We start from the raw sequence: 26,340 nt of genomic DNA on the forward strand, positions 1-26,340 counted from the left end.
CAGCAGAGTATCAAGAAACAGTGCATATTTAGCAGCCACATGCGTTAGCAGAAACTGCCGATTCTGTCTTTTAAGTGAGTACATCGGGCCTTGTGCCAGGTACAGGGATGCATTAATTTTATAAAAAAAAAAAAACATTATTTTATATAACCAAGAAAGCATTTTATTTAAAATTGTTTTAAAAATCTAACACAAATGTGATGTAAAATGTAATGTAATAATTGCAATCTGTAAAAACTAAACCCATTTAATGCATTTAATCTATTCAGTTATTTGGAATATTCAGTGAATAAATTCTTGTTTCTTTTATCAATTGGATTATAGAGGGCATAATTAGCTTTAATTATATTTAATGTTATGATATACACTGTAATCTTCTGCCCTAACTTGCTCATGTGGCATAAAACTCAAGGACATAACTTTACCCTTTACCTGTCACAAAGCAGTACAACCTTTTATTATATACTGGCCATTCAGGTATGAGAATACAACAGCCCTGTGTTTACTTGTAGTAATTGTGTGCTATTATAATTAGCAGCTTTTTCGTTGTTTTGGACAAAAACAACCCATACACTTGTACTGTGACTTTGGTGAAACAAACCATTAACAGAAGTGTATTTCTTTATGATGTTCTTTCCTATTTAAATGAATTTTCTTTTTTAGCAAGAGGATTTTATTTCTTTTTGTCCTTTCCAGGGTTAGAATAAGTGATCACATTTAAAACTGAGGTCATTAAAAGCATATTCACATTCTAAAATTATAATACTATACAAAAAATATGCCAAAAATGACCAGATTATGTAAACTAGAAACACAATTTTTTTACTGGTTTTTAAATTTTTAAAATTAAATTTTTTTTAATGACTCCAGGTTAAGGGTTTGTGTGGAAAATGAGGGCCAGACAAATAACCACAACAGCTTGAATTCTGAATGCTGATGTGATTACCTCATCAGCCCTTTGCAGGCCTTGCTGATCCCTCTTGTATGCCCTCTTGCCCAGAGTCTCATAGATCTTGGTCATAACTGGGATCTTCTCACTGCCGTCACTGACACTGATTTGATACTTGGGCTCGGGCATGTCTCCCATAAATCTCAGTACAGTGACCCACACAGCCAAAGCAGCCTGTAAAGAAAGAAACATCAAACAATGATTAGCCAAGAGGCGGGTCAAAGCATAACAAATAGGTCCGTTACTCTCAAAAATGCTGGATGATGTACATTTTATCACAGGTTTAGGGAAAGGTTTAATGTTAACCCAACTTTAATGTATGTTGAGTGTATGGTTGAGAGAAAAGTAATTAATGAAATTGAAAGGTAAATTCATTTGTTTATGTTTGGTAAAGTAATGAGAAATACTATAAAACAAGGGTTTCTCACTATCTGGTCTCCTTCATCCTCATGGTAGAGCAGAGGTTGCTTCAGAGCCCGACGCACATATGTGTGGGTTGTGTTTCCCTGGAAGTAGGTAGCAGCAAACTTTGCAAACTTGTACTCTGACAGGTCCTCTAGTTCCTCATCGGGATGAGGAAGAGTCTCAATGCTGTCCTCTTCAGAGTCTTTGTGGACATTCTCCAGATCCTATCACACAAACATAAGATTAATAATTAGTTTTATTTGGATTAACTACAAGTAAGACATTTACAATTCATAATATGCTCAATAAATAATATAGTATCTTACAGGAAAGTAAAAATGAATTGACAAATTCTTTGTTGTGGTTTAATGTAAGTCAACAATACCTCATATTAAACGTATTAATCCCTAAAATGATTTTATTCAGGTCAAAATGTCTCTTTTATACATTTTATATTTTATACAAATAAAAGTTTAATTATTACTAAGTTAAATACTTTTCCAGCATGAAGTGATTCCAATAATTTTATAATTATTTTCTTATAATATTTGGCCTTTTTATGGCCCTTTGGCTTTAACCAAATAGAAAACAAAATCACCAATGATATACAGAGACAAATAAATACATTTATAGAACGTGCATCTCTGTGATCAAACAAGTACATGTATTTATATATCTGATTTTATACAACATAAAAATCCACATTCATGGATTTTCATAATTAACCTAATATATTTAATTAACTAAGTATTAAAGTAAATAATAAAATAAATCGAATCAGACCTACTATTTAGGAAAAATTGCAAGTCATTCTTTTATACACTTTTTTAATTTTTTTTATTTTTTATTTTTACAAAAGTCCAAAACACCGAGAAACCTTTTTTTTTTTTTATTGTTTTATAAAATGCTGTACATTGCTGTAAAATCTACAGAGATGAACATCAATTAGTAATGATAAGAACAGGTGAGTTAATAAATGATTCTCAGTGCTCCACCTCAAATCCTGCAGGTGCTTCAACCTCCATGTTCAGGAGCGAGCTAGAGCTGCTCAGAAAGCCGAACATTTTATCCACCATGTCAGAATCGCTGACTGGTTCCTGCTTTTCTCTCTCCATCTGCTCGAGCAGCTCCTTCTTTCGGCGCCCCTCCTCACGCTCAGCCTGCCTCCTCTCCTCCTGCCCGCGGTGCAACTCAGCCAGGCGCTCCTGGTGTTTTCTGTCAGCCTCAGCTCGAGCCCTGCGTGCTGTCATCTGCTTCCTCAGCTGCTCTTCTTCAGCCAGACGTTGCCTCTCGGCTTCCAGCCTATGCTCCCTCTGTGCACACCCAAAGACAAATTTACACAAATCCTGAGAGTAAAAAGTTGTTTGATTAAATTGTACTATGTGTAAGGATAATTTTCTTGTGACAGGACATCCTGAATTGTTTCAACAATTATAAAAAGTAAATCTCCTGCTCCAGTCCATTTGCAAAATGCAACAGTGGTGCTGTACCTCCACTCTGAGCCTCCTGCACAGTCTGCGTGCTATCATGCCACGGGCATAGGCCTGGATAATGCGGATGGCATTTACGCGTCTCCAGAATGTTTGCCTCACCAGGAAGCCTCGACATTGACCCTGGAGCAGAATGATGTGTTTCCTGAGCTCTCTGTAGAGCAAGTAATGTTTCCGGGACCTCCAGAGGGCCTGAAGCCGCAAGAAACCCAGGCACATCTGACAGGTAATCAGAAATAGGTTTCACTGTGAGGGAATGCATTTATAGAAGATAAAGTGGTGGAAAACTTAAAGTGGTTGGAGGCCCATCATGTACATAATTGAGTTGAACAGTAGCCAGGTATAGTCTATTGAAATTATATGATTATATAAAATACAGTGGAACCCTCTTATCTCGACCTCGGTTAACTCGACAACCCTATTAAGTCGACGTTTTTGAAGTGGAACCGCCAAATTGAGAGCTCAGTAAAAGAAATCTGCTAATTTTAAACCTAAAGAGCTTAAAGCTGAAAATTTCACCGAATTTGAACAAAATTTAGTTATCTGTTAAGATTTAATTCAGTTTCAGACATCTGAATTCGTTCAAAATAGAATGAATGTTTACTCTTTCCCTTTAATTCCTAATGGATTTGTTTTCCTATCCTATCATCTTAATAGTTTTTGTCTGACATGCATATTTGTCCAAAAGGGTTTTTGTTCTGTAGCTTGTTTAATGATTTTTTGTTGTTGTTAAAAATGTGATGTCACAAACAAAACAAAAAAAAAACTGGCTACAGGTTTAGTATACATTCAAATTATCATTCAGTGTTCAGTGTTAATAACATATTAGATTAACAATAAAAAAAAAAAGTCCATACCACTTTATACTTCCTTCTACAGATATAGCCTCTCCATATCTTCTGGATCAATATCACCGATCTTCTAACCTTTAGGAAATTGGCCCTGGAGGTTAAAAAAGCATTAGTGGTCACATATACCACATATATCTTCAAATGTTTTTCCTTCCAAACATCCCCATTACTAGACTTCATTACCTCTCTTTCCGTCCACGAACAGATTTCTGAATAAAAATGACCTTGTTTGTGATGGCCTTGTCCCTCTCAATCTCCAACTGCATGTCATGGTGAGCCTACAACATAAAGCAAGGAAAAAAATCTGTCAATGCATTTCATAAACTGTTCCACTGATTCTGATCAGTATTAGGCTTTTCAGAATATATCAAGACTCCTGATGTTGCAGATATTTTGTTGATGCCAATACAAAACTATTAAATAGTTAAAAAAAATCAATCAAACCTTGAGAAAGATCTTTGTTTTTCCTATCTGCCAGTCATCATTATGTCCCAGAACAGTTGTCGCTATTCTCCGGCATGTCTCTCTCAGATCCGCCTATAAATCAGTCAATACTTGACTATAGACAGACATTTGGAGGTGTTCTGTTATAAATAATCAACGATGGAATGTTGGGATGCACCCAAGAAAAAGCATAGCTATTGTTACCACCCCTAACTTGATTTAGTTTCTTCTAACATCACGGAAATGTAAATAAATAACAGCACAACGTGTTTAATTTATATCTAATCACATTTAATACATGTTTTGTTTATCACTTGCATTATTGCACGCAATTTTTTTCTCTTTCTCTTTTGTCTTTTGCTATTAATGTTAAATAATTGTTTTCGTAAAGAAAAGTTTTCACCAAACTTAAAATTATTTAACCTTTTAAAAAGAAAATCTGTGTATGTGCAGCAACCTCCATACTCATTCCTGTAAAAAACTAGGATGATGTTACTATACAAACAATAACATATTAGGATGAAATTATTTATTGAAACCTATGATTTAGACAATTACCCATTTGATCGGATAGAAAATTCAGTAGTGTTGTGGTATATCGTATATATTAGCTGTATGACTGTATTAAGCTGTATTTGCAGTTCAGAGTCTCAGACATTATGTTGCATGTATAGTAGAAGGTAGGAGCATATAGGTAATGAACAGAAAACACATTGCACCTGACTTATGTTATATAGACAAAAGATGCATTATCTATAGACATTCTGCACAATTGTTTGCCTCCAATTTTGTGGAAGAACCACATAGCAGAACGACATACATGTCTGTAGAAGTCAGTTGACCCAATACTTTTGTCTATATAGAGTATGTGATTTGGGGTCATGTCTACTATTTGGAATTTGCATGTTTATATTCTTGAACCTGTAAGAACATTTATTTTGCTTTGCTGTCCTGCTGACGTACCTGTAAATTGGCAGGTTTGGTCATCAGCATGAAAACTCTGTAACGGTCAACAAATTCAAAGAAGGTGTAACGTATGGGATATCCCGCCCTGCGGATTCGAATCGTCTCCATCATTCCAGAATACCGCAGTTGACGTACACACAAACCCCTATCGAACAACTGCAAAGAAAATAATCTAAAGAATTAAAAGGGTATTGAACACAATTTCCTCAGTTTTTCGTCAGACATGTTTGGTTGCATTTGTAGTTTTGAACTGCTGATACATGGCTAGGGCATGGTGAGGGTATTTGGACTACCTGCTTAGCAATATGCTATCTCAAACCTCAAACCATTAGAAGATATTCAGTATCTCAAACAATCTTGAGTATATGATTTTTGAACACCATGTGAGGATGTTTTATTTAAAAGGGAACAAAAGAATTTTCCAGAGTTAAAAACAGTCATTAAAGCAAATCAAAAATTAAAGATGCAACATTTTGTACATGGAACATGTTTTGTTCAGTCAACCGATCTAAGTTTTTTTCCTGCAGACTCACCATTGGCCTTTTGATCTCATTGGGTTTAATGCAACGCACAAAGAAGGGCTGGCATGTGCTCAGAGTCCTCATGAGCAGCTCAAGGGAGCGTTTAAACTGACTGCTCAGAGTCGGAGAACGCTTCCGAGTCTCCATTCCCTGGCCAAACACACACACACACACACACACACACACACACACACACACACACACACACACACATTTAGATGAACATTCAGGTAATCACAAAAGCATTGCATCACTGGTAGAGTTATTATTGCAAATACATACCACAAACACACAAATACAGCACATGCAAAGACTAAGTGAGTTCAAATTCACCTCAGCCATTCCTGCCCTCCAAAGCTTCTGCCTTTGTCTTATGCGAAGAAACCTTTTATGCTTTCCTCTTCTCATATTTGTCTTTCTGTCTTTTACTGTTATTGGACTCATTGAGATTCTGTCTGTGTTTCTCCAAGTTTTGAGTTAGCATAATGGAGAAAAGACACAAATGCCAGATACAGCATTTAAAAAATAGCCAAACTTAGTTTTTTTTAAAGATTTTCCCCTCCTCTAGCTTACTCTGCCAGGAAAGTCATAAGCAAACTCAGTTTCTGCTTAGCAAAGTATCATGAAAAAAGCAAAAAAAAAAAAAAAAGACCACAATGCACTTGAACTAGAACCAGAAACGTTGTTGCCTCTATTACTTCCAGTTGATGACTAACATTTCCCCAGTAAGTATCACTCTACTGAATGCCACTGTTGGGGTTAATAAATCATGCTTCTACTCTGCCAGAGCTGTTTTCCACTGAGAAAACAACCACAGGAATGAATTTGCGAGAAAGAGACCGCTGAGAGAGAGTGTGGTGGATAAATGGTACAGAGATAGCACTAAGGACGGGGAGTGTACAGGGATACAAGCAGTGATTTACAGTACCTTCTGAGGGGACACAGTGGTCTGCACATAGCCACAGAGATACTGAAGGCCGACGGAATGAAAGAGTTAAAAATGGATAATAAGAATAATAAAAAGAAAGAGAAAGTGAATTGATTGGTGTTTACAAAATCTAGAAAAACTGAATAGACAGAGTCTCTGCCAAGCGATTACAGCCAAAATGTAGCACACAACAATAAACAATAAGCACACAAACAAATGAAACATGGCATCACCAAGTTGAGTGTTACTGTGGGAGATAGAGAGACGGCCAAATCTAAAGAACTAGTTAGGAATAGTTTGAAGGAAAAAAACAGTAATATTCAATCTTTCACCAGCTAGTCAACATGAACTTAGGCCTGACTGCGGTGTGATTGATGTGTTTCCAAAGTGGAGTTAATGGAGGCACATTAATGCAGGATAAACAGGGATTTAGTGTCAGAAAAGGGCATCACCATGGCGACGTCAGCCTGAAAGATCTGTTTGATGAACTTGTTTTTGGAAGAGTGCACCAGTTGGATGATGTCACTGTGGAGACTGTCTCTATTCTTCTCCAGAAAACCTGTCAAAGTAGAAACAGACTCTGATAAACAGACACCGAGGTGCATGATAAAAGGGTAATGCTGTGATGTACCCCACATAAACAGTGTTTAACCATTTAATAGAAAGTTAACATTTAAAATAGAATCAAAAGTAGCCTATAATATGTCATTTTACACAAAAGATACTCAGTAGGTGTTCTATAAAAACAGGTCTGGAAGTGGTTTCTAGATAGTCATTTCTACTAATGTTCTTTTTGAAATACATTTCTTGTATGACAGATGCTCCATAGAGGGGCATTGATGGGGTGAGGGACATAATACATTTACAGAAGGATTTGTTATTTTTTTTTAGCACACAGCAAAATACCAAGGTGTGTGTGTGTGTGTGTGTGTGTGTGTGTGTGTGTGTGTGTGTGTGTGTGTGTGTGTGTGTGTGTTTGCGTTTGTGCGTGCGTATATGTGTGTGTGTGTGTGTGTGTGTGTGTGTGTGTGTGTGTGTGTGTATGTGTGTTGGCCTTATTATCTTCAAGAAAAAATGCATAGAGACTAGAGAGAAAATGACTGTTCACAGCTTCTATAAAATAAGTTATGCAAGGGCCTAGTTTTGGGGCAATCCACAATAATACAAGTAACTATAAATGGACAAACATTAACATTTGTTGTTGATTAATAAATAGCAGACAAATGAATAACAGAAATGATAAAAAAAAAATTACAAGCTGTTATAGAACAAAGAAAAACTATTGGGAGATGGGTGGGTAAAAGTAATGGTTCATAATTTTTTCTATAACTAAAAGTGTTATGGTTAAAACTAAAGGTTCTTCAAATCTACCATGAGAATCACAAATTTATTTGTTATAAATTTTACGTATATACAGTTGCTAGCATATAAGGGAGAAATATTGTAGCTAACTATTCCTGGTCGCCATAATGCGAGAGAAGAGGAGAGATTATGTATGTATGTTATGTCTTGTATGTATGTTATGTTATGTTATGTTATTTAATGTAAGTGTTATATAAGGTCTCCAAAACCAACCAGAATAAATGAGTTATAACATGATAACATTTCAAAATGAGTTCAGTAGGATCATAGATAGTATTTTCCCCCAAAATAACAGAAGGATTAGCGAGCCTGGGAAGTACCTTTGGTTTCATAGTTGACCACACCAGCAAAGTGCTGAATGCCAAACTGGCTTTCGTGGCTGTGTTTCGGAGGGACGTAGTTTGCATTAAATTTGTGCTGGGAGTTCAGTTTGTGCAGCATGGTGGCATCAGTTCCCTAAAAAAACACACATAAAACAGCAAAAAATCTGACTTCCACATCACACATTTGTGCCAAATAACCTTCTGTGTCATACATTTGAACACATGCATCAGTATACATTTTTCCTATATCAACTTTTTTAATGATTAATTTTTTTGATTGAATCACTGGCAATCCATCATGTGTCTTGTTAAACTGCTGAAGAATGCACAACCACTATTATTCCATCCTGATCACAGACAGTAAACTAAACATTTCTACTATGATCTATGTTAAAAAACTACTATGCACTGTACATTATTAATGCTGTTTGCACATCTGGCATGTGCACTACCATGCTACCGAATCTGTACCTTATTTTTAAATTGTTTCTTTGCACATTTTGATCTACTTGTACATTCTGAGCCACATGTATGAATTTGCAATGTGATGAGAAGTTTTTTTAAAGAAAAAAATGTTTGTTAGATGGTATTTAATACACACATACCAGCAGCAATGGCTTGATATTTATGAACATCTTATGTCAGTATCATTGTGATAATGGAATATTTTAAGCATTGACAGTAAAGGAAAAAAAAGGTACAGTAATTGAATTATAACCCTCTGTTAAGGTATGAAAATATTGAATTAATAATAAAAAATAAAATTTTTTTAATCACAACATTTCTAAAACAACCTGTATCTTGATAACATTTTAATATCCATTTATATTAATAAATCAGAGAGTCATTGAAAATTTGAAGGGGTTTTAAATGTAAGTTGTGCATTGTTACAGAATATTTACATGTTTATTTAACAACTTAGATTCTCTATTCCCTATTGAAATATGCTCTGGAAATGTTTTAAAACCTTGAAGAACAATAAAAAAATGAATCTGGGTACAAAAAATATCCAGAAAAAATCCCAGAATCAGTAAAGCCATGAGGTCCAATGTAATAGCATGATTATTGAAAAGTTGATTTACTGTATAATTGACACTGTACATCTTTTTCACCGTATTGTATACTCCAAAAAACGTGTATGGTTGTGTCAGACCTGGCTGAAATAACAAACTCTAAGTAAAATCACATTAAAGCACAAGCTGATTGATTTGCCTTAAGGACATAAGGTGTTCATATACTTATGTTAGGTAGCTGAGGTTATATATTGTTACCTTTATTTATTTGTATTTTTTCAACTCATAGCCTGTCTAATTGTGCTTTCCCATACTTACCTTGGGGAACCTGCTCTCCTCATCAATAAGTGAAATGATGTTCATAGGTTTGTTGGCGATCATATCCAGAGCATCCTGGTTATCCGTAAACTCGATGTGCAGCCAGTTGATGTGCTCCAAGTTGTACTCCTTCTGCTCCAGCTTAAAAACATGCTGCACAAAGAACTGTTGCAGATTCTCATTGGCAAAGTTGATGCACAGCTGCTCAAAGCTGACCAAAACAACAAGACAAAACAGCGATTAGAGTGAGGATTAGAAGCTCGAACATCATGGCAGAATAAAAAAAAGTGCCGCACACCTGTTGATGTTGAAATTCTCAAATCCGAAGATGTCAAGCAGCCCGATGGATCTGTGGATGACTCTGTCCTTATTAGTCGGTGCTCTGTAGATTGCAGCGTTGATTTTGTCCACTATCCACACAAATAACCTTCCATATATTCCCTAGTAAAGAAAGTATCATAGACTAATACACTTCTTTTCAAATGATTCTCTCATTGTTATTCAGCCGACAGTGTGGATTTTTAAGCTTAATAGCACAGAGCTGATGAATTATTGAATCAGATGGTATTGATTTAAATCACAGTAATATATTAATGCACTTGTTCTAATAACTAATACTTTTTATACGCTTACACAGGGACTTGCATGCAGAGGTGGGGAATATGAAGTACAAATACTTCGTTACTCTACTTAAATAGATTTTTCTACTATCCGTACTTTAATTTACTATACATTTTTTTGGCAACTTTTTACTTTCACTCACAATTTTTTACACAAATATCTGTACTTTCTACTTCTTACATTTTCAAAACAGGCTCGTTACTTTAGTTTAAATCTATTTGGTGAAATGTTCATATTTTTTTCTTCTTATTGTGTGCAGTTTTCAGCCCATCAACCTGTTTCTTCTCATCGCGTGTTTTTGCAATCCACCACTGGTGTATCATTTCCTGGCTCTCACACACCACAGATGTAGGCTAGTTTACGAAGCTCAGAATGAGCAGGGCCGAATGCAATAAGAAATACGGGGTTAACGTGGATAAGACAGAGGGAGTCAGTGATGTAACATGACTGAGAACAGAGACATTCCTGATCACCTGGTTATCATTATATTTGCTTTGCTTGTGCTCTATATGGTGGATGTTCGGCACTGCTCGACTGGTACCACCTTCTCTCAGAATAAGAGGTAAGTACACTTCAAGGCTCTTCTCTGTTCTGGCACCGAGGTGGTGGAATGAACTTCCCCTAGATGTCCGGAAAGCGGAGTCCCTGGCTATCTTTAAGCGACGATTGAAGACCTACCTCTTCCTGAAACACTTAAATTATCACTTTTCAAGTTTAATTTGTGGAATTTAATAGTTATATTTATATTAAGTTAGTAATCTAGCGTACCAGTGTAGATTTATTCATTGCTAGAGACTCAAAGCACTTTTGTACGTCGCTCTGGACAAGGGCGTTTGCTAAATGGCGTAAAATGTAAATGTAAAATGTAAATGTTCAGCCTGGATACATTCATTAGGTAACAGAATTTGAAATTCATTTTGGATTAACATATTAATTAGGGCTGTCAAAATAACGCGTTAATAACGCGCAAACGCAAATTCATTTTAACGACACAATTTTTTTTTTACGTGTGTTTATTGCTCCGCGCATTTTTGTTTGAGAATTATTTTAACAAATATAAATTAATAAATATAAAAGAGATGAAATTGAAACCTTCAACGCAACACACGTTTATTCACAACGTCCTTTCTTCACTTAGATATAAAAAATAAATAAATAAATAAATAAACTCTAATCCATAAATACATTTTTCTAATCCATAAACATTTGTTTTACTGATGCGGCAAGTATCAAATCGGCACCAAAATCCGCCATAATGCACACAATTAAGCCTATGGGGTCAACATTTAATGTACTCTGGCATCATTCGAATCTGTAAAGTGTTTACTTTTATTTGCATACACTTATAATAACAACAAAACTGTGCTTTTGTCAAATAAAGAAAACAGACAGGGGGCGCTCTATGCCGTCTCTGTCATCTCTCTTTACAGACACATAAGTAAAACAACATGAATCTCAGTAAATACTTCCTCACAGACATAATAAATATATTAATATAAAGCTTGAAATGTCTACTTTTATATAAACCAATACAAATATTCTATGATTATGTAATTCCGTATAAAAATTAGAAGAGGTACAGTTTCTCTGGTATCACCGCATTAACCGCCCGTGTGGAAACATAGCAAAGGTTCCATTTGGTATCTTGATGATTTACGTAATTTAAAACACTATAATAAAATTTTTACTTGAATATTTTGTATTCTTGCTTTATGTTGAGTTTGGTTTCATTAATAATAAACATACATTTACATAAAGCATCCATATTTGTCCATGCCCATGTTTATTAGAGTAATTAAAAACCTGAAAAGTATTCATTAAAGGTACATTTAGTGCAGATAAAAATTTGCAATTAAGTTGCGATTAATCATGAGTTAACTCATGACGATCATGCTAATAATCACAATTAAACATTTTATCGATTGACAGCCCTAATATTAATATGATGTGAGGTCCAGTTAACAGCGTGACACTAAAACAGGTAGTAAAAATGGCTACTTTTTACTTAAGTACATTTCAGAGCTCAAACTTCTTTACTTTAACTTGAGTTTTACCAGAGTCTTTTAAAACATCAGTATCTGTACTTCTACTTAAGTGAAGCATGTGTGTGTCCTTTTGCCACTTCTGCTTGTATGGTGGATGATCCACATCATTTCAATAAAGTCTAAAAGCATTTAAAACAACAACATTGCTATTTAATAAAGAAAAAGTATATAATTGTTGACCATTTTAACATTTGAACAATTGTAGCAGTCAGTCCATTTTTTAATCACAGGGGTAATCTTAAGAACTTTGTGCTGTCCGGATTCTTCATAACATAACAAACTTCTTTTGTCTTACTAACTTCAAGAATGTGAAAAAAGAGGAGCTGTTGACAGAATGACTGTTTATAGTTGCTATAAGGTAAGTGATCATAGAAACGAAATTAGTGGAGTCATTGATGTTCATGGATGATCCACAACAATAACTGTAACTTCAAATTTAGAAAATGCGGTAGTGGATAAAGTACACTGCTCCTCATAAAGTACAATGTACTTATTTTACAATCCTAATTGTGGAAAAATACATAAGTCCTTGCTTTTGAATTTTAAAGTATCAAAAGTACTGATCTATGAAAACTATATTTTAAAAATGTATGCAATTCGGCATTTCATTCTCCAACGCAGAGAGATTTCTACTGTTACAGGCACACAGTGGGAGTACCCTTATTCCATACCAACTCTCACAAGAACCATGTGGATACAGCTGTATTCCCAAGACAGGTTCTCATTTAATACAATTAATGTATCCACTTCAATGTAGAGAGGAACGGAATGGCTGGAATGTTGTGGAGTAAACAGTAAGATATTACATAATAATTTTGGGGTTAATTAAATGCTCCAACAATGAAAATACCCTGATAAAATACAAAAGTACATTAACATTTGTGTGTGTGTGTGTGTGTGTGTGTGTGTGTGTGTGTGTGTGTGTGTGTGTGTGTGTGTGTGTGTGTGTGTGTGTTTTTTTCTTTAATTCATAGAAAATTTTAATTGTTGGTAAACAGGAGAACAGAAACATTTTAAGAAATACTGTTAGGAAAAAAGTCAAATTTAGGGTCAGTCAGTCAGTTTTGTATTGCTGACTATTTTCATATAACAAAATGCCCTTGTTTTGTTTCCTAATGTGAGGTCAGATTTGTGCTAAAGAAATGCAGCAGCAGAAGAAGGTTTCCAACCTTGACAAAAGCATTGCGCACATCAAACCCCTGGTCCATACTGAGCGGAGTTGATACACTCTCTCCCCGAGTGATAAGTGTGCGTGTGGTCAAACAAGTCATAATATCCTGAAGGTCCACCTATACAATCAAAGAGAAATGAAACAGAAATGTCATTCGTATAAACTAAAAAAATGTAAGCGTTATAAACCATGTTTTAGAAAATAAAGATGTATTGCATAGAGAATGCAATATTTTCTTTGGTCTTTTCTTGATCTAATTTTGGAGGAACAGCGTATATAAGCTATTTGTATAATACCCCTGCTTACAGTTAGAGAACTGTCCAGAGATTCTAATAAGCAATATAAGCGCCTGGGAGTCTCCTAATAAGCCTTGAATTATGACTGTTGTCAATGAGGGTAGGTTGTATGGAAAAAGAGGAGTTCAGTTGGTGATTTAATTGTTTCATTATGTTTTTGAAAAAGAACATATGCATCTAGAGCAAAGGTGCCCAAACTTTTTTCTATGAAGAGCCAAAAATCTAACTTGACTGAGGGCCTATATATATATAACTAAAGGTTTTGGTTCCCATCGTTTTTATTTTAATATAAATATGAATATATGAATATACAGTACAATAAGAAACAATAATGTGTATTGTACAATACCTAATACCTATATTACCTATCTACTAATACCTAATACAGCTATCCAGTGACCTCTATAATGAGAGACATAAAGCTGTAAGCCTTATTTTTCAAAGGATTTTCATTTTTATTTCTTTCTTCTTTTACCCCAGGCGAAATCATAGATCATCAAAATGTATAAGTATTACAGGAAAAGATTTTCAAATTACACTCGAGTCATGAGCATCCTCACATTCATACAAAATAATTCAGATCTTTTTAAAATATTTAGGTTTGTAGATTTGGTTGTAGATTTTCAGTGCTCTTATCAAGACACACACACACACACACACACACACACACACACACACACACACACACACACACATACACACACACACATATACTGTACATACACACACACAATTGTTCACGCAAACGTGTCTTTTGCCACCAGGGGGCAGATGCACCATTTCATTCCATGAGCACATTGACTTTGGATTCAGACTTTCACACGGCTGACAGAGAAAAGATGAAGAGCTGTAGCCGGCAGAGCGAAGGCTTTACCCACGCTGTGCTCATGCTCTAATAACACCATCTGAGTCTCACTAATGACTGCATTTATCTCCAACTTCTCTCTGCTCCTTTCCTCTAGCCGCACTGAGAATTCACTCCCACCAGGATAATCAGAGAAGCAAATCAGAGTGAAGACAGTAAGAAGGAGAGTCTGAAAAAAATCAGCCATGCACTCGAGATATTCTTCGTTTGAGTAATTTGCCGATGTAGCTACCAACAGTACTGTGCACTATACTGGGAGAAAGCTTATCAGAACAGTTCACACTGGATTGGGTTGAGAAGGTTCAGTATGCATCAGGAACTATATGACATAAAAGGGGGCTTTTATTTACTCTCATTTGACCATGTGGTCAGCTATGCATCTCTTGGACTCAAGTGAGTGATGAGATATGAAGGTTGTGTCTGAGTGTGTAATCAGAGTCACAGCACTGATCTACTCTTAAGTCTTAGTAACTTCATGGTCAAAGCTGAGGTGCTTTGAATTAGATTAGTATTATGTTGTAAGGCCTATAGTTAGGAAACAGAGTCAAATAAACTAGTTAGAAAATTTTACAAGCAAAAAAAAATAACAATAAAAAACAACCACAAAAAACGAAACAAATAGAAATCCTATAATATAAATATAAATAATAATAATAATACAAATAATTAAAAACAAGTAAAAAAACAATTTCATGAACATCAACCCAGTCTGATTTAAGCCACACCTATTGGATTGAAATTTTAAGATAGATAGATAGATAGATAGATAGATAGATAGATAGATAGATAGATAGATAGATAGATAGATAGATAGACAGACAGACAGACAGACAGACAGACAGACAGACAGACAGACAGACAGACAGACAGACAGACAGACAGACAGACAGACAGACAGACAGACAGACAGACAGACAGACAGATAGATAGATAGATAGATAGATAGATAGATAGATAGATAGATAGATAGATAGATAGATAGATAGATAGATAGATCATCCCCTCACCTCTAGCAGAGCTGCTGCTTTGGCTGGATCAGGAGAGCACACAATTACACAAGCGTCCAGGTTTTTTACCATCCTAGCTGTGAAAAAAGGAACGAAACATTATTTGACTACGCAAATCTAAAGTGATTTAAACGCTGTCGTTTGTGCACTGTTGTGTACCCTCAAAGCACAGGTTGCCCAAGTGTAGGATGGCAGCCAGCAGCTTAGAGATCTCCCAGTTCTCAGTGTCTGTAAACATCAGGACCTTCATTGCTGACTGGATGCTGGAGTACTCCTTTATTCAAAATCCACCAAATACATCAATTATTATAAAACTGTTAATGGGTACATATAATGTGGCATGAATGTCCCAATAACTTAGATAAATATCTTCTTTATGTATTGTTGTATTAGTTTTCTGCATTCTGTTCGGATCACAAGAGCACATACAGTACATACATACATACATACACACATACATACATACATACATACATACATACATACATACATACATACATACTCACTGTACAGTACATACAATAAACTTGATCCCCCAGCTCCATAAATAAAAGATGACCAAACCATCTTTTATCCAATATGTCACTTACATTCATGTCGTCCCTGCTGTCACATTCTGTACAGTTGCCCTACAAGACAGACAAAGATGGAAGGACACAGAGAAGGACACAGTGAAGGACACAGAAGAGATAACTATCATGATCTTTGTATTCATAAAAGAAAATCATAACTTTCCTGAAAAATGCAACTAAACAGTTTTAGGTAGCAACAGTAATTAGTGGTTTGGTCTGCAGTCCCTCACCATGGTCAGATAGGTGTAGTCTGAAGCCTGACCTAATCCCAGCTTAGACTTCTGCTCTGGGTTCATACCCTGCAGCATGCAGTAGAAAATGTGGTAGTTTCTCTCATCTGGAGCCTGCATGGAAGACTTTCTGAGTTAATAATTTTCAAGAATTGATCTTTTTATATGTAAACATTAAAAAAGAACCGACATTTAAAAATGACTTAAAAGGAGCCTAGCACATGACGATGAATATACACAATATACCAGTTGGAACCACTCGCATCTGTGTGCAAACAGCAAGAAACTTTAGGGTTTTTTTTACTATAAGGCTTATTGGCATTATTCACTGTCACTTTACAAATGCTACGCTAGGTACAGTATAGTAGCTGGTATTAAGATTAAGTCATTCGAATCTAGATTTATTCACAGATTTATTCTCATTTATTCACTCATTTATTATCTGTCAAAGTGTAAAGTAAACCTTATTACAACACAGCAATGTTAAATGTTTTTGATTGATTCTGATTGGTCAGAAGGTGGTAATTTTCTATACAAAAAAACAACAACAACAAAACAGTGGAAACCCTCATAAACCCTCATTTGAAACTGTCTTAATTTTCTTATAATGGGAATTAAATTGGTTTGAATTGAAATTGTAATGTTTATGTGTGTCTCTCCTGGCAATGTGTTGCCTTTAATGGGAGGCAAGTTATGTCTTGTGGATGCCATTAAGGATCAATAGAATATCTTTGGCAAATTGCAGATCACATGTTTGTACCTGCTAGACACCAATGGGGACCAGACTATCAAAACTTTGTTTTTATTTTCCATAGAAATTCATCTAAATTCTGGCATGGTGAACTTGTATCTTATCTAATTTTATTAATCTTTTAAATCCCAATGTCTGTGCTTTGTTGTTGTCTGTATATTTTCTAAGTTTTCTTTTTATTTCTTAATGTGAAATTACTGTTATAAATATAAACATGTTTTTTACATGAGAAAAACATGAGATTTTTGAAATGTGTTAGATATTTATTAGTCAATAAATTGATCACAACAAAAAAAAAAGCAGGAATTACAGCGACTGAGGCAAACAGTATAAATATGTTAGCAGTGCTAAGTCTCCTTGCTTTTAAAGATAAAAAGGCACCAATGTACAGTTTCACGTTTAAAATTCCCATCAAATTATTTGATTATATCTGTTAATAAATGCCTTAAGATGATTGCTTCTGGCTTTTGGTGAGCTGTGAGCAATGGCCCAACCAAAAGCTGCAAGATAAATAGACAGAATGGTAAGAAGAAGTAAAGCTGGGGCTAATTTCTTTTCATGCAGTTGAACATAGGACATTACACAGTCAAACACCACCTAAATTAGATCTCTTTTTAGGCTAATATCTTTCATACCTTAATTTTATCTATCTTTTAGTTTATGTAAGTGGCTAGAAGGAGATGAGCTAACAGGGAAATCGTTCATGCATAAGTCCTTGTTTTCAAGTGTATATGCATGTGCAATAATTTGCATCTTTCTGATTATGCCAAGAATGATACCTCATGATACTGCTCAGCGTAAACTGATTTATTGTCAAGATGTAGGGAGAAATGAATCCTTGTTAATGTAATGAATTATATATGAATTGATCTGTCAACAATGATTATAGTAAGCATGCTGTATATGTGAATTGGACCTTCTTCCCTTAAATATTAATTTCAACCATCATCTTAACCATTAACCCCAGTTTACATTATGCACTTTGTTGGTTTAATAATTAAGTCATTATCATCAAACCAAGAAAAGCATTGCTAAACTTCTTTGTATCTGGATGTTCAATGATGTCCTTATGATCTCCCTACTCATCTATTAGTGTAATCAGTACAAGGTAACAAATTATCAGTAGAGACCCACAAGAACAATTACAGTTTCCATTAAAGCCAATCCAATTCGTATTATTAACATTAAAACCATTACAAATTCAATTTTATTATTATTATTATTTTTTTTTTATCAGCGGGTTGTCTTACCTGTCTGCATACTCTTGACTTTTCCAGCAGGTACTGCTCTATCTTTGCCCCCTCGATAGCTCCTTTTTTGTTAAAGTGGATATCAATGTACTTCCCAAACCGGCTGGAGTTGTCATTGCGTATGGTCTTTGCATTGCCGAACGCTGAAGAAAAAAAAATACTTCTGCTGAATTGATCAATTCTACTGAACTGAAGTACAATACTCTTTTGTTCATGCAGGGACAATTTTGTTGGTGCTTTTGTCAAAAAAGAAAGAAAAAAAGAAAAAGAATACATTGGTGGCGTCCTGCTGCACCACTGTATTCGCAGCACACATTTTCTGTTTGAAAATAGGCTGTAATAAGTTAACAAATCCGTTTTTTTGTTTGTTTGTTTTATTAAACACCAGAAGACCATTAAATTTTATGCTTGCTAATGTTTTCCAATGAGAATCGTCTCCCATATGGAGATCTGAACAACAGGCTGATGTCATTTAAGGCAGATAGGCAATCCTCTATGTCATCATCAAAGGCAAAATAGTGTTCTTTCTGACCTTCTAGGATGGGGTTGGCCTCCAAAACCTGCTGCTCAATCCATGAGTGCTGTCCACTGATAGCTGCCAGGAACTGCAGAATCAACTTGGTGCTCTCAGTTTTTCCTGCTCCGGACTCACCACTTTAGTGAACAACACGTCAACAAATTACACACATTGCTTTTAATAAAAAAAACAACAAACAAACAAAAACGTAAAAATTCAGGCACCAAAAATGAAATGAATATGAAAGTTTTTTGACTAATAAGTCTAATGTTATCGTTCAAAATATGGCATTTTATAAACCTGAAACCTAGACAAATTGATTTTCAATCAGAAGACAAGTTTAGCAGTGAGGTCCTCATGCACATCTAGTGTTACATTTAAATCTGTAGAGCTACGTTTATTTTTTTGGTTTTGGATTATTGGTTTGGCTTGTAAGACAGATTCTGTACATTACAGCACAGTGAAAATTTTTCTTTATACAGTGGAACCCGGTTATGTCGATGTCCTAGGGGGTCGCCAAAAAGCATCGAGGTAACCGATGATCGAGATAAACGAAAATCAAAATGGCGGCAGTATATTAACGTGCTTTTAAATTTCTTTATGTACATGATGTGCGTTAATAAATGAGAATGTGCATGCACGTGTTTTTGAAGGTTTTTTTTTTACACAACAGCGTTGCCGCGATTTGTCTGATGAAGGCATGCTATAAAAATACATACAGTACATGTTTATCTGTCAGGAATCCACCTGCCACTCCCTGTTCAGCCCCCTTCAGCGTGTCATGTGTTTTCTCGGCCGCTTTCTCTGAAGCTCCCGGCTTCAATCACGCACATATGTTGCTCGTTTAGCATCATCACCAGCTCCTTTTTAAACTTCCACACTCTCACTGTCCGTTGGTATATGTTGGTTCACGGCGGTGGTTGTTATCGCGCATGCGTATCCCGGTACGTGTCTTCCCACTGGCACTCTCTCACCGGCTGCTCTTTTCTTCCCATAGCGCATCGCGGATTCCCACGTTCCCACGTTCCGCGTCGCCAAGCGCGGCTTTCGTCTCCCGTTCATCGCATAACATTTAACAACAAAAGGCATATGTGCACTAACTAACAGCAGAGATTCATCAGTATACAATACAACACCTGTAGCAGCTGTAAGACTTGATTTTTCCGTCACTTTCGCGAGTTCTTCTGCGGCTGCACCGAGACGTTAAATGGCAAATTTTCCCCCCCTTGTGCTCGAGATATCAGGGTTCGGCGACATAAAACCGATTTATCGACATAACCGATAAAAAATGCTTAGAAAAAGCGAGAATTTGGCGGTTCCACTTCAAAAACGTCGACTTAATAGGGTTGTCGAGGTAACCGAGGGCGAAATAACCGGGTTCCACTGTATTTCCAACCTGTTAGGAAGCTGGGGCTAGAGCACAGGCTCAGCCAGGATACAGAGGATCTCAAGCAGAAATGGTTAGGCACAACATTGGCAGCTTGGCAGTGCTATGGCATGAACCCCTGACCTTCCTTAGAGCTCAGAGCCTTAATTTTATCATTTTTGAGAGACACATGTAGTTCTTTTTAAGCAACAATCAAGGAAATTGAATAGTATGAAGATTTGTTTAAACAAATATATAATTGTTCCATTGTTAAACTTTATTTTCATTGAAAAATCCTCCTATAGAGTGAATAACAGCTTTACACACCCTTGGCATTCGGACCCCCTTGGCATCTCTTGTAAAACTTACAGACATGTGTCTTTCAAAAATTATAAACGTCTAGGTGTTTCCACTTTTGACAGACACTGTAAACATGTTTAAAGTTGCTGTTGTGAAAGTGGGGAGTAGGGTGGTAACATTAACTCTGCATCATCATATCACACGACTGTTGATTTTCCTATAACAGCACATTACAAAATGTTTAACTTTACTAAAAAAACCCTAAAAATTTGTTTTTGTATTTGTAAGGTAAATTACTATTATTTCATTGTAGATTTCATTTACAGTACATTATTCTAATACATATTCTAAACATAGTGCATGCACAGTGTTGTGGGTACCTAATGATGCAGCACTGGTTCTTGTTGTTCCTCTGCATGCTGAAGTAGCAGTTGTCAGTGATGCCAAAGATGTGTGGGGGCATTTCCCCGATTTTTTTATTAGTGTACAAGCGAATGTGGTCTGCTGTGTAAATAGGCAGCAGCTGGTAGGGGTTCACTGCCACCAGGATCGAACCTGTGTACGTCTGAAAGTAAGCTGTTTATTAGTAAGGTGTTTTATCAGTAAGGTCTTTATTAGGTGTCTTTGGGCTACATAATGCAGGTAACACAGTAATAAATAAGTTGTAATACAATTTAAAAAATAATGAGCAATAACAGTAAAAATACTGTGCAGTGCATTGCTTAATTGCATAAAGTCATAAATAAGCAAGATAACAAAATGAGAATTTTATAGCACCATGAAACCATGCATTTTTGTCTAAATTGTCAATTAATTATTCATGAAATTAAATTGTGTTTTTCATTTTTTTTCATGTAACAAAAACAATTTTAGGATTTATGTAGATTTCATTGCAAGACTTGGTCATGTTGCAGTTATTTTTTCAAGACTTATTAAATGTTAGTTATCCTAGCATTAAGTCTAAAATATTCTAATATTATTAGCACATTGCCTAAAAATGTGTCATTACGATGGCAATTTTTCTACTTGTTTTGTTAAAATGTAGTAAGATCTTATAGCTGTTTCCACATGAAAGTAATGGAGATATTGCTGTCAAGTTGTTGTTCAGGAGATCAGGAGAATATAAATATGGGTCTGTGGGCTGAACGATCCACTATGGGTATATTCCCATGTAGTTACATTATTTCTGACCATCAATGACTGCTGTGGAAATCACCTAGCAGTACTGTCCTCATAATACTGTTTACAATAGTATAGAAATTAAGCTAACAGACAAAAATATGTATATTTCACTTGATTATTATGTGTCATGATTTTCCATTAAAAAAAAGATGCTTACTGCAAAGCAATGATCTTACTATTTTGAAAGTATTCAATTAAAAACATAACATTATGACATATCACAAGCATTTTTAGTTATTTTACATTCAGTTAACTTAAAGCTGATAAGGGTCATGTTGTCCTTCATCAAGTATTTCAGTGGTGAAAATGGCTGATGGATACATGACAATGAACCAAAAAGAAAGGTCATATTCTAGCAAAACTGGCGGATCTGAGGTAACACAGATAATGGCTCAAATGAAAAACTATCTGTGCGCCCCCCAAGGATTTAATCCCACACATAGTAATTGTACACTTACATATATGACCCTTTCTTTGTAGCGAATAAACAGGTTTCGGAGAATGCCAGCTTCGTTCAGGTCTCCTAGGCGAATCATATCCTCCACGCCATGGATGGAGGTTGGGTGCATGGGCTTTATGTTTGTAGCATTCTGAGGAGAGATCCAGTGCTCCTGCACACATGCACAGCACACTCACATTACATCACCAAAGCAGCTTTACACAGATAATATGGTGACACTGAAGGTCAAGTGACAAGATAGCAATGGTGGAGTGTTTGTCTTTGTCTTACTGAAACCCTCACCTGACCCTCATCATCCAAGACCTGGATCAGGCCTGAGTCACAGAGCTTAACCACAGCGCCAACTGGAACATCAAACGACCCGCCTGTCTTGAGATCCAACCAGACATAATCCCCCTGTAATGATCAATCACTCAAACAATCAATGACTCAATGAACCAAATCACTTTGACATATCTAGCAGCATTTAACAACAGAGAACACAGCTATTTTCCCAGGATTCACACAAAGATAATACAATAGATAACAGCATTAGTACAGAACCACACTATAAAGCCCTTCTTATTAGAAATAATGCCAGGATTTAGGAAGATAAGAGAAAGAGATCAATAATTTAGGGAAAAGAGATTAGATTTTTTTTTACAACCCCTCAAACAGGGCTGAAACAAATCATCAGTTGTATACAGTTACATACAGTTGTATATTATAATATTATATTATAGTAGTATAAATGTGTTATGGGCTATGTTGTATTTCTATTGTTATTTATTAAAAAGTGAAAAAAAAAATCAATATTTCATTAAATCAGCTTGTTATTAATTTTATTATTTTTAAAAATGTTTATTATTAATAATGTATTATATCTATTAATACATATAAAATAAAATAGATTATTATTATTTATTTAAATTTTTTTTATGCTGAATAATAGCTGTCAATGCCTTATGATGTAAACAAAATATAAATAAAAATAAATAAAAAAAAACCACACAAAAAAACCAACACATTCAACTATTTATTTTATTTATTTTATTTTTATTATTTATTTTATTTGTAATTATTTTCTTATTTCATCATGTTTTAGTAAGCTGTGACCACAACTTAATGATCCAATTTCTAGACTGTACTAAGTCATGGCCTAGGTAGGGAAGCCTGCTAATACATGTGATTAAGTTGTAACCACACAGATATTGTGTTTCCTGACAGATAGGGACAGAGTCTTACCTGTTGCAGAATGACCATGTTTCTGTTTTTTTACTTCTTGGCATTAGTCACCATATGAGTGTCCTGAATAAAAAAAAGAGAGCATTCACACTAAGAAGAGAGTTGTATTGTTAAAACGCTGAATTGTACCAATAATGGAAAAATTCATTATTCACACCTTTACGATTAACATGAGACACCTGACTTAATCATGTCAAAAATGTAAAACAACCAAACTAATTAACTAACAAAAAAATGCAGTAGATCAGCACACAGACTGCCAGCCCTTGTACAGTAATTCACATGGCCTAATAACATGATCACATGTTCCTTGCCACCCCTAATGAGCATACCTGAGCTTGAGTGCGAATTTCTGTTTGTGTGTTTGTCAAGCATTTGTTGGTTTCCGTGTATTTTTTGGGGTGTGTATATATATATCTCAACTTTGTGCCTATTATTTATGTTTATGATGTTGATTTCTAGTTTTGTTGTTTTGATTTGCATTTAATGAAATGAAGTTGGCAGACACCTGACCATATGATTCAGATTCATAGATTGGTAAGATTCATATGCAAGTTCTTAACATGCCATTCCACATTCAGTTCCCATTTGCTGTTATAATAAATTCCACTCTTCTGGGAAGATGTTTCTTTAGATTTTGGGGTGTGGTTGTGGAAATTTGTGTTCAATGTAGGGTGAAGAGGCATGTGGTGCAGTCAGCATTCCAATTTATACCAAAGATGTTCAGTATGGTTGAGGTCAAAACTCTGTAGCAGGCCACTCAAGATCTTCCATTTCAACCCATGTAGACCATATGTTCATGAAGTTGGTTTAGTGCACAGGGGCATAATCAAGCTGAAATCTTTTTGGGTGACATTGTTCAAGTGTAGGTGAAATGTAATGCTACTGCATCCAAATATTTGGGGAAGACAACAGTTTAGGAAAGAACCACATATAGAAGACACAGTGAAGTGTCCCAATACTTTTCTCCATGTTACCTGACAGTGTAAGAAATCCCATATAAAATAACATGTGCAAAACACTGTTTAACGTCAAAATTTCAAATGTGTAGTTCATGAGACTTCACAGACACCATATAAAGTAAATTAAATCAGTTCATTACTATTTAAATTCTTTTGCACTGTGCTAGTCAATAAATAATAGCTCATCTGTTCCATGATGTTCCAAATTCTCGCCCTTCTGTTTTTATTTTTTTGTTAAGGCGATGATAGAGCCTGAAATGTTGAACGGCACAACTTCATAATGCTAACCGCACCTGAAATGTCTACATTGCATTCTTTTTATGTGGATGTCTTTAGGAGCGTGTCTGTGTTATCCTAAACTTTCATTTGAAGCGTCTAATCACCTGTGATGCACAGCTGATATACGCCTATCCCCTACCTACAGCACAGTTCAGGGAAATGGCAGGGACAAATTGCTTCTCTGTGAAGATTCTAATCATATAATTGGATAACAGCTTGTATTTTGGTCTCAGAAAGTAGCAAATGGAAGCAAAATACCACAAAGGAGCTAATGGACTGAGCTCTGAGCTTGGACACTAACACTGACGTGATGCTTCCTGGTGCCTACTAAATAAAGAAGATGTGAAGTTCGCCAGGGACACATGAATTGCTCTATGCTAATTAGCTTGCAGATTAGCTCTGTCAGAAATAGCACTGTAGTGGATCACTGAGAAAAGGATTATATCAAATGTGTACATATGCGGTAAACATTCAAATTCCTAGGACAAAGGACTTCCTGTTCGAGCTGGTGCTGATGTAAAAAAAAACTGTTGCTCTGCTTTTAGCCATGACGGGCATTAAAGTAGCACTGAGTCACATGGCCAAGACTGTCAGCACTAATCTCTTCTTTATTTACTACTCTGAGAAGACTTAATGGAAAACATAATTAAAACACATAGCACAGAGCAAGTGACTAAATGCACTTCTACTCCACTGACCTCTACCCCTAGCTGGAAGCAAAGAGCTAGAAAAGTGCTGTTAGATGTATTTCTGAGGCCTAGTGCTTCACATTAGGATGACATGATGTAAGAATGGATAGGTGTCACACATGTGCTTTTGTTTGTTACATGTGTTATTTGTTTGTTACTTAATTGTATGCTCTTGTTTTGTGTTTAACCCTTAGAAATCCTGCTGTTTCTTTTTTATGGCAAGACAAATGTTTCTATGTACATCTGTTTTTCATTGTGTGCCTCTGGTTTACTTTAATTACAGATTGTTTTTTTTTTTGTTATGACAGAGACTACACCTAGTAAAAGACACATACTTGAGACGTGCTTTCCACCACCTAGTCACGGACAACAATGCATTTTCTTTTTTAGGCTGGACTTTCTTTTGCTACTAAGGCTTTTTATGAAATTTATTTCAGTTCAGTTCATTTCTATTTTATTCTTGAAGGCAATTTGGTTGCAGCATACAAGCAAATCACATAACACATACTGCAAGACAGACAACTCAAACACAATACAAACAACCAGTTTCCTTCTTAGAGGTATTTACCTTAAATTTAAAAACATTACAGCTTTGGAGATAAATAAATGTCTACAATGATTTGTTTTACTAATAGGATTTGAAATTCATAATACATAGGGTAGGATTCATCTAACAAAATGCTCTGGGGTTTATGCAAAACCTGTCTATGATATAACTGGGCCATAGTCATCTGCTTCCTTCCTGTAATTTTACTTCCCTGGTTAATAATCCTCAAAAAAAAAAAATCTTTCCCACATTTTGAGAATTAAACTGACACATCAATGAAAAAGATAAAAGCGACTCAATCTAGGATCTGCAAAACATGCACATCAATATTTTATCCACATTAAATTATCCTAGTTTATGCAAACAATACAGCATTTGCTGCCCACTCTTACACAAAGCATCGGTATTTAGAGTTAAAAAAAAAAAACTAGACAGC

The 26,340-nt window shown here is 35.5% G+C and overlaps 1 protein-coding gene across 2 annotated transcripts in view; it reads right to left on the reverse strand.

The window, feature by feature from the left end:
• The window catches only part of myo7ab (myosin VIIAb), a 50,689-nt gene that overhangs the window by 15,254 nt on the left and 9,095 nt on the right, over positions 1-26,340 (reverse strand). Inside the window, exons 2-26 of one of the 2 annotated variants that reach the window (XM_083564807.1) lie at positions 23,428-23,490; positions 22,486-22,599; positions 22,202-22,354; positions 20,942-21,126; positions 18,911-19,032; positions 18,379-18,521; positions 16,378-16,491; positions 16,166-16,204; positions 15,735-15,849; positions 15,576-15,652; positions 13,406-13,525; positions 9,869-10,011; positions 9,571-9,781; positions 8,237-8,372; positions 7,007-7,113; positions 6,555-6,596; positions 5,639-5,776; positions 5,103-5,261; positions 4,140-4,232; positions 3,879-3,973; positions 3,702-3,786; positions 2,845-3,063; positions 2,350-2,667; positions 1,378-1,578; positions 947-1,123 (exon numbers count right to left, since the gene is read on the reverse strand). In XM_083564807.1, coding sequence (XP_083420933.1) covers positions 947-1,123; positions 1,378-1,578; positions 2,350-2,667; positions 2,845-3,063; positions 3,702-3,786; positions 3,879-3,973; positions 4,140-4,232; positions 5,103-5,261; positions 5,639-5,776; positions 6,555-6,596; positions 7,007-7,113; positions 8,237-8,372; positions 9,571-9,781; positions 9,869-10,011; positions 13,406-13,525; positions 15,576-15,652; positions 15,735-15,849; positions 16,166-16,204; positions 16,378-16,491; positions 18,379-18,521; positions 18,911-19,032; positions 20,942-21,126; positions 22,202-22,354; positions 22,486-22,599; positions 23,428-23,445 — 3,324 coding nt within the window. In that variant the 5' untranslated portion in view covers positions 23,446-23,490. The remainder of the gene's footprint in view (positions 1-946; positions 1,124-1,377; positions 1,579-2,349; positions 2,668-2,844; positions 3,064-3,701; positions 3,787-3,878; positions 3,974-4,139; positions 4,233-5,102; positions 5,262-5,638; positions 5,777-6,554; positions 6,597-7,006; positions 7,114-8,236; positions 8,373-9,570; positions 9,782-9,868; positions 10,012-13,405; positions 13,526-15,575; positions 15,653-15,734; positions 15,850-16,165; positions 16,205-16,377; positions 16,492-18,378; positions 18,522-18,910; positions 19,033-20,941; positions 21,127-22,201; positions 22,355-22,485; positions 22,600-23,427; positions 23,491-26,340) is intronic. The other variant, XM_083564808.1, reaches the window with a different exon arrangement.

The sequence above is a fragment of the Silurus aristotelis genome (assembly GCF_946808225.1).
Source record: "Silurus aristotelis genome assembly, chromosome: 16".
NCBI classification, from domain to species: domain Eukaryota; kingdom Metazoa; phylum Chordata; class Actinopteri; order Siluriformes; family Siluridae; genus Silurus; species Silurus aristotelis.